The 9,354-nt window shown below is 38.0% G+C and overlaps 1 protein-coding gene across 2 annotated transcripts; it reads right to left on the bottom strand.

The window, feature by feature from the left end:
• Positions 1-717: 717 nt before the first annotated feature.
• On the bottom strand, positions 718-9,087 carry LOC131304397 (uncharacterized). Of its 2 annotated transcripts, none has more exons than XM_058331623.1 (7): positions 8,934-9,087; positions 7,992-8,078; positions 7,088-7,206; positions 6,196-6,335; positions 2,442-2,589; positions 2,196-2,355; positions 718-1,102 (listed from the first exon to the last, which is right to left on the bottom strand). In XM_058331623.1, the coding sequence occupies exons 2-7, from the start codon at positions 8,002-8,004 to the stop codon at positions 1,008-1,010; spliced, it is 675 nt and encodes a 224-aa protein (XP_058187606.1). In that variant the 5' UTR covers positions 8,005-8,078; positions 8,934-9,087; the 3' UTR covers positions 718-1,007. The 2 variants fall into 2 exon arrangements, with proteins under 2 accessions (XP_058187606.1, XP_058187605.1); XM_058331622.1 differs by having other exon boundaries at positions 7,992-8,074; positions 8,934-9,085.
• Between the last annotated feature and the right edge of the window lie 267 nt (positions 9,088-9,354).

Raw genomic sequence — 9,354 nt, 5'->3', positions numbered from 1 at the left:
TATCACGTGCAAAACACGTGCACTCATACTAGTTTGTGCAAAAGTGTAAAGGGACAACAAACGAGCATTTCAGGTCCTTTTTCCAATTTAAAGTGAGTAAAAAACCCTTAAACCCAACCCACTAGGTGACTCAAATCTACAACAAATTATGTTTTACTCAATTTTTGGCTCAAATTTTTGAAGGCTGTTTTTTCCCCCCTCAAATTTTGCACTTCGTGCCTCTTTAAAATATTTTTGAACTACTACGCCATTAAGGAAGCTTTTAACTTTGAGTGGGAGGATAGGATTATCAATACCTAGTACCCAATGATATTGCTAATACCCTCATTTTAGGGGATTATTAATCCAATGAGATTCGACCAATTCAACCGTGCTTTACCAAACCAAAGGATTAAGGGCCCACCATCTTATTTCTCCAATCCCATGGTTGAAGAGAGTTATCAAATATGGACTTTGAGCGTTTCATATCAAAATGAAGCTTTTACTCGAATGCGAATAAAATATGGATAAAAAAGGATAGAGATCTTTTGGAACTGTAATCGGATGATATATGCTCAAGAGCTCAAGAGAAGCTTCTTTAAATGCATCAAAAGAAGCACAATGATGTAGCACTCAGATTTCCTTGAATAGGCTCCTATTATTAGGACTAAAAGGATAGAGAAGGAGACGATGCAAAACGATGCAAACGAAAGATATGGTAGTACAAAATTACAAATAAGATCCACAACCTGATACGTCGTATTGAATGAGATCCGTTGTTTGGAAACCAGTACAGAGAAACATAACATGTAGACAATTTCCAACCGCCAATTAAATTAACCACTCAAAAAGAACAAAAGGAATGTTCAGAAATCCTTTTATTCAACAGAACTTTAATTATATCACACTCATCGCAATGATTTGGGGCAGAAACCGCCGTAAGATCCTCAGCTCTATTTGAACAAATTAAACACAAGATCCTAGTTTCTACAGATGAATTCCAGATATATTGGTGACCGGAAGAAAGCTCACATAAAATCATCATAGTCATCTACAGCATCATAGACCCCAACTACTGCCTCATCATCTGGCTTATCAACATGTAACTGTTTCTTCTTCGCTCCTGCAGGCAATGAGGACAAGGGGCTCACACATTATCACTATATTGACCTATGAATCCTAGCTAAAATGCATATGAACAGAAATAGCCCACACACCACCCCCCTCCCCCCCCCAAAAAAAAAAAAGCCTAGCAGAATGTTGCTACACGACACAACTGGAACTGGGCCAAAGAAAATGAACCACAAATATCTTCAGCAGAGTTTGTATGCAATGACGTACTTTCCCAACCCCTTCTCCATAGACGAGCAACATATAAGAAAAATAATGTAGTCCTACTTGATGGCAATAGCATGCATATACAAATTGGTGTATCCTCATTCCTCACCATCACCTCACAGAAGGCCTTTTCAATTGTTTCAAAAGTGAAGGATGCCGTTTATTGTCTTCAAGACTCAAGAGTAGCCTTCGTTGAGATGCAAAACAAAATGCTCAAAGCCAAAATAGAAACAGTACAGAAATGCAATATTTCTTATATATATCAAATTTCATTGGTTTGAGATGACACTAAGACACTATTTTTGAGGTCCTTGACAGGAACGTAATTCATTCAAACTTAGAGTGGCATATTTAAATTATTGAGATTAGATATTAGAGAACACTGGGGACAGATTTAAGGGTTCAACACATTCCCTACAAATTTAGTTATTCAACAAAAACTTCATCTTTAGCCTACTTCATGAAAAAAAATAAAAAATCTCACACCAAAATAAAGCTGATTGTCCGATAATAGGACAAACTTGTCGAGGTTTTGCTTCTACTCAAGCAAATCAAATAGTAAAGCCTAGTGACAATGATACAAAAAAAAAAAAAAAAACTAAGTGCCTAATCAGACCCAAACGCTGTAGCAATGACAAGCCTGTGACAGGCAGCCAAATGATGCAAATTTTTTCTTTTTTTCAAAGACCACATTTCGAGAATATCTGAAACACACAGACGCATTAAGGGGAAACTAGTGCTTTAATTTCAGATGGTGGAGATGGTACTTCCATTACAATTTATGCTAAACTTTTCCTCCCCCAACAAAAGAAGAGCAACATTACCTTTTAATAGAGGTAAAAACCCTTTGTTTATCATGACTGAGGGAAATAAATTACCTGTCTTCTTTTTACCAGCATTTGCTTCTTTCTCAGCTTTTATCTTTTCATTTGCAATAGCAGTGACAGAAGAGGCAACCTCCTTTGCATCTGCCCCTTTCAGAGAGGTCATTGACAATCTCATCACAGCTTTGAGCAATCCAATATAATGAAAGCTTTTCTGCATCAAAAATTAATGAAGGCCAGGTCAAATTTTCCACCACTTTTTATCAGTGACACCACAAAAGCGGGCAAAACCTTACAAACCTCATATGGACGAAGTCTATGAGAAATGAGCTCTGCATATTCTAAGAAGTCACTTTCTGATTTCGGAATGAAATTATAAAGATTCTTTTCATCAGCTTTCCCACCAAACAGGTCTCTAGTGGATTTGAAATCAGCCTCTTCCACAAGTCTGGGTTTTGGAGAAAGAAATAGCAGACGTAAATTCCTTATAACCATAAGGTTCAACAAATTTTAACTCAGTTTTGCTCTTATAGACCACCCTATCACAATTGATCTCTTCTCTCTCTAAGTAACTACTACACAGTACATAACATAATACTAGCACCACAACATCGGCAGAAAAACAAGGAGAGAAAACTATAGCAACATACAACATAAACAAAACAATTTTCGATGATCATTCTAGGCAGTAAAATAAAATGGACATCAGTATGCTTACTGCAACAATAATCGATGAAAACAAGAGTACATACGATCGAACAAAGATTATTGAACAGAACACAAAGAACGTAGACGGAAAAACAGAACATATGAGGTCCTATAAATAACCAAGCCGGTACGAAGACCCATGAGCAACTCTTATGACAAACAACAAAGCTAGAAGTTATAGAGACACCGCTTTTACTCACACCCCAAATCTATAAGTTATAATAATTACAGAATATAACCTGTAAAGAAATAGAAAACATAGATCAAACCCCAACTCCGCCTGTGTCATGCTTTGAATCTTATCTATCACACAGCTGGTCCCAAGCCCGGGGAAAAGGAGGAGTTGTCTGCTAGGTAGCTAACACCCCGCTTGTAAAAAATACCATTAGATCCTTATGATATGAATCCAATAACTCGGCAGAACTCAAGGAGACAACAGATTGGTTTGGTTTGGTTCAGATTACCATATCATGATCAGTTGATTACCAAATGTCCCAGGCATGCTCCACTTGAAATTCAAAATTTACCCCAATTCAATCTACATGCATCGCCTCCCATCAAATATCAGTATACTTCCTTTTTTGTTGAAAAGGATTTTGGAATACTTCATGCTTCACAATTTCCCTCGAAAAATTTTATCTTACAAAAGGTAGCTGATGAAGAAATTGTTGCCGTGTTTTTTTGTGTTACCCGCTTTTTGTATGTACGTGGTGTGACACTTGTGTACATGGGTTGCATCCCCTTTAACGCTCTTCTACAAACTTATTCACATCACAAGACGTAAATCAACTCATAGGTGTCAGATTAAAGATGGCATCCAGGAACATATCCCTGTGCATCCATGGGCAGAGGTGTGTAGGGGCCCAAGGGGCCCCCGCCCCCCCCCCCCCCCCCCCCCCCCCCCCCCCCCCCCACACACACACACACACACACACACTTACTTTTCAAATTTTACTAATATTATATATAATATAATTAGAATTTTTGTAATTAGTTTACAAATCACTACAAAAATATTGTAGTCAAAAATTGAAATTATTCTACATTGTCATGTAAAATTTTCTCAATTTTTTTCATATACTAGATCTGAGTCAAGAGACGAAGATCACAACGAGCATCATGGTTCCAATCATACGCATCAAAGTGAATATATTTCTGGTGGGACCTCAAAATCTAAACATGGAACCTATGAGGATGCAGCTTCAGAGAACCTCAAGTCCTCGGATAGAGGATTTGGTTTTAACAAGATCCATCCAGTTGACAGCTTCTGCCCCGAGTCTGAAGATGAAGACCCCTCACAGACTAGAAGAAGAAGACATCTCAAAGACTGGGAAAGGAGCTACAAGAAAGAAGAACTAGGAAGGACATTCTCTAGTTCAAGTTCGGATACAGACATTGATAATCAGTACGACGGAGAAATGACCGCAAAACTAGGTCAGACTTCACCATTCAGTGAGGAAATAGTTTTCGACGAAAGTGGTGAGGATACTGAGAATAAGAGAGACAGCATCCAATGGTTGAAGCACAATGATTCGGGTCCAAATATGAAATCTAACCTACCCATGAACAAAAACCAAAGGAACACAATTTATAATGCAGTTGCAGATGAAAGCTTCTCAGAAAAGGGAAACAAATCTCACGGCCAATCTCTAAAATGGAAACCACTAAACCCTCAAGCTGATCTAATGAAATATTCTGCAGATGGGACATTTAGGTTTGGAACTACGCGTTACTTGAATGCTGAAAAGCATCTATATTCACAGCATTTGAATACAGATAGAAGCCCAACTTCGACTCTTGGTAAACAAGTACATAGGGACTCATACATGCCCAAGCAAAATGAGAAGCATTTTTTGCATCCCCAAAAAATGCTGTATAAATTATTTTCTGAGAGCCAACGCATTGATTTCATGCTTGCTTCCCTTTCTTCATTTGTATCTACGCGACAATAAATGTACAAGAATAACAATTTTCAGGTTTTTGTTTCCATCTTATTGGACATTGACACAAATTAACTCAAAACCTAGATATAGTAAATAACTGCCATATAATGTCACATGGATAATTCTTAATGAGTAATTCAGGTAGAGCGAGATCTCATATTCAGCAAATTAGAATCCCAATCTTTACATTTCCCTTCAGAATGGAATATTATAGTAGATGGGTTACAAGCTAAAGAGTAGTGTCCTAATTGAAGTTGTCAATTGTTTACAGCTTGTCATTGGTACATGACGGTAGTACTGGCATTCCGTCAAAGATTTACGGCTATTAATATAGTGCATTTTCGTGGTTACCAAACTTTAAAAAACATGACATCAACCACCAAACCATTGTAGCATCATATTTCAGCACACACGCATAAACCATAGGGACTAAGAAACATCAATTTCAACTATATTGACAAGACTGATTCTACTAGGCAAATACATTAAGATCATGGACAACGCAAACGACTTTACACGACACATTCAAGTCTAACCCCATGCATTCATGAAAACCTCAAAAAATTCTCAACTCGATTATCAAGTTTTATAGACCCAAATAGCATAAAAACTTGAAATCACGTCTAAAGGTCAAGTCTCATGTACGTAAAAAATGTCCAAAGCATTACCCGGTACGCTCCAAACAGCCCGTACTCTAACTGAAACGGAACTATCTGTCGCATGTATCGTTTTATTTCCGCAATAGAACATAATCTCTGGTACTGTCCGGGGAAGTACGAGATTGATAACATACTAATCTGTTAAGCATGTAGTAGAAATTAAAGGGGACGAGGATTCTCTAGAAAGCATAATCATCTGAGAGCCCTTCTTGTTCCTGATGGCCATGATTATGATGTATTATCGCTCAGGTCAGGTGGCCGAGGGTTGGTAGAGATGTCGGAAGCATAATCATATGAATACTAGCCCCTCAACTGAGTACCAACATCGAGGAAAGGGATATCTATTCGCCTAGAACCAAAAGCATGTGATTTCTTAGTTTTAGTTTCATTCATTTTCCTCGATCCAGACACACAAGAGGATATATGATTTGTGATAAGTTGCTCGTTAAACTGTATACAAACATTGCAATTGTCAACCAAAAAACAAAACCATGTCATACACAATACAGTAATGTACTACAAAAGCTATACAATATGCTAAGTATATTTCTGAAGAAAATACTTTTAAATCGGCCCCCCTTGGTCTAAAATTCTGGCTCCGCCACTGTGTGCATCATGGTTTAGTTCCACTAACAATCTTTTACTGAGACTATGAGGTATGCCTATTTCAAATGAAAACACAGAGGCATACACAAAGAAAAAGAGCAGCCAAAAAAGAAGACAAATGAGACCATTATCTTTCACCTTTCTTGGCGAAGTTTTTCTGCAACAGGATCTAGTGGCTCTTCCTTTTCTACTACTTCAACATGTTTTCCTTTCTTTTCACTAGCTTTTGCACTTGTCTTCTTGGGTGTCTTTTCAGCAGGAGGTTCAGGTGCAGGTGCCTGATCAAAAGTGCCGAATGACACACATTCTCAAAGTTACATAAGGATGCAATGCAATTTATTTACATGTGTCATAGACATGAACCTATTCTATGGATATATAATTCAAACATACACATGAAATATCTAGACACAGTTAAACACTAACACGAGTTGATCATCCACACATGTATGCCCAATAAATCACACGTGCGACTCTGTCGAAAACCTCATCAAGCAATAATCCAGATGCCTTCAATCTAGAGCATACTTAAGCATTACCGATGGTGAAAAAACATAAGACCAAAAACACGTCTACAAATCACTTGAATGCATGGGTAAGATTAGAACACCAGACAGCTCGTTATTCCTCCATGAAATAGGAAATTTAGACTAGTTCAATCAGACTCTTATCCTATGAACTCCTCAAGTCCCAAACCCTCAGAAAAATCAGGCTCAGTGCACCCCATAACCCTGCTCTAGTATTGTTCATTACGCCTTTTCGTTTAATGAAAAAATACGTGCAAGCCTTTTTCGTTTAACAAAAAAAAACATGCACAAACAGCATGTAATGTGCCATCTATTGTGAATTGGAAATTAATCATATGGACAAACAGCTGATTGAATGGCTAAACAATGAAGTTGAGACCTTTTACACCAGCTACCAAATTATATGTCCTAGATATGGCTACATTTTCTCAAGTCCTTGCCAACTATAACAACTTATGCCAACAATCTAACAAAACCTAATACGAAATTGTTAACAACATTACCGGAGCAGTTTCATCTTCATCCTCCCAAGATTCCTTCACATCATTGTCATCCACATCTTCGTCATCCCAACTATTCTTTGGTAGCTCTTTTTTAAGAAGAGGTGGAATTTGCTCTTCCTCTGAGACAAATGGATTTCATTTTCAGCATCATTAATAATATCAGTCCACCACAAGAACATATAGAATGAAAGGAAACAAATGCAACGACCACAGCTTTTGGTGGTGATAAGTTTTCAAAACAAGCTAAATAACATGTGCTCCTCCCCTGAGATCAAATTCTAACATGAACAGGCCTAAAATCTAGTTTAAACCCCGTACTTTGGACAGACAGGATCACACAGTAAGTTCCATATGAATACAGTATTTGGTAAATTACGTTAGTACTCCTTGACCTCCCCTGTGCTTTTGGAAACTCCCCAAACTTGTTTTCTTTCCGATCAGTGACTCCCCTAACTTAATCTACCAACATGCAACATTAATCTTGTCATTAGTGGAAGAAAAGACACACCTATGAAATCTAATGAGTTGGGTGGCCATGCATCCAAACACTCACAAACAACAATAGTACTATGCCACATTGCTTTTCAATTTTTCATTATATCAGCATGTATACTGAAGTATATCAACAAATCCAGTACCTTCGCTTTTTGCAGCATGGTTGTATCAAGTATCCAAATATGTAAGCATCACGTTCTAAATATCCATACATCATTAACAAGATGCAAGCTTCCAAACCTTTATCCTAAATTTTCTTATAAAACAAAAGAATGCAACCATAACTTTATTGGCTTTAAAATACTCAAAACATGGAATTACATTAGTACACTATCACAAATTAAATAGTCATAATGCTGTCTCCTTCAAGAAAAAGACATATTGCAAAACTAAAACAATGAATTACTACCCCAATCCTCCATCTAATGGGTATTATTCAGGAAACAGAATTTGCAACTTGGATCTCTTTCCGTCCTGAAGACAACAGTAAACCTGCCTTTGCAGAGATACAAACATAGAAAATAATTATCAGAATAACATTAATAGCATAACTCACAGGCAGAACAAAAGAAGTTAGAACAAAAAACATGTTCCGACATTATTATGAATAACAATAACAATGCCATCAAACGAATCCATATCCAGTTCTATCTCCAGATCTATATTGAATTCCAGATCCCAAGTTTACTACCCCTCTCCCAACTATTGGAACAACGTCCCAGACAGACTCGAGCCCGTCTACCATCAAAAATGCACAAGATGCCGGACATAGACAATTAACTGCTTGCCCTAGAACTCATATCAAAATGGCACTGTTCTAAAAGTTTTTTTTTTTTAAACATTTTTAAGACAATCAGTCACACACACTTACAAAAAACACAAATCTCCAGTCAACACCGCCAGTCACACATACACATAATGCCTGTTTGGCTGGGGGCTTTGCCCCCAGATTTGCCAAGCGCCCGGAGTACATCTCCCCCTTCTACTCATCTCCGGCGTTTGAGTGTGAAAAACGTGAGCCGGATTTGAGGGGGAGTTGTCACTGTTGGGATTACAAATCAGGGAAGAGGTGGATTTGCCAAGGGTAGGGGTACCCCCGTCGTTCACTAGGCGGGGTGGTATTTTTACCCTTGTGCCCTCCCCCTTTCCCTTTTGTTACGTGTTTGCGTGTTGTTCTTGTTCGTGTACAAACGACTGAGGGAGAGAGAGAGAGAGAGAGAGAGAGAGAGAGAGAGAGAGAGAGAGAGAGAGAGAAGGAGGTCGCCGATCTACTTCAGGTGAGAGAGAGAGAGATACAGACGAGAACAAGGATCGAAGAGAGAGAGAGAGAGAGAGAGAGAGAGAGACATACCGGACTGATCGGACCGGAGTGGTGATGATCGACGCCGGCGGTAGCTGCAGACGGAGAACCTGAGGGGTTGCAGAGTATGGGGTTGGGTAGGGCGCGGCCGTGGGTGAATGACGAAGTAGGGTTTCAGAGGGTATTGGGTACTGGAGTATAAGTATATTTAATGATTTTGTAATTTCCAATTACATATATGCACTTTCCAACGTTTTTTTAATTTTTTCCGGGAAATAATATTTTTTCTAATAAATAATATATGGTTTACTTTTAATTTCTGTGGGAAAAAAATATTTTTTCTAAAATGAAATTATTTGAATACGATTAATGTACCAAGAATGACAATGCTAATGAGTAAGATTAATTTGGTTCGATATGTTGTAACTGGCAAATTGTTTCACGTGTAGATTTGTATTGCCCTACTGCAGTG

Source organism: Rhododendron vialii, chromosome 10a, assembly GCF_030253575.1.
Source record: "Rhododendron vialii isolate Sample 1 chromosome 10a, ASM3025357v1".
Lineage (NCBI taxonomy): Eukaryota > Viridiplantae > Streptophyta > Magnoliopsida > Ericales > Ericaceae > Rhododendron > Rhododendron vialii.
The sequence above is the reverse complement of the archived record's forward strand: the minus strand, read 5'-3'. Positions and strand labels throughout refer to the sequence as shown.

Bases quoted from the DNA above. Each gene is read 5' to 3' on its own strand.
- LOC131304397 (XM_058331623.1), bottom strand. The intron at 6,336-7,087 runs GTAATGTTGTTA...ACTTTTGATCAG, and splicing joins ATGAAGATGAAACTGCTCCG to GCACCTGCACCTGAACCTCC. The intron at 2,590-6,195 runs GTGAAAGATAAT...TCCAAAACCCAG, and splicing joins GAAAAACTTCGCCAAGAAAG to ACTTGTGGAAGAGGCTGATT.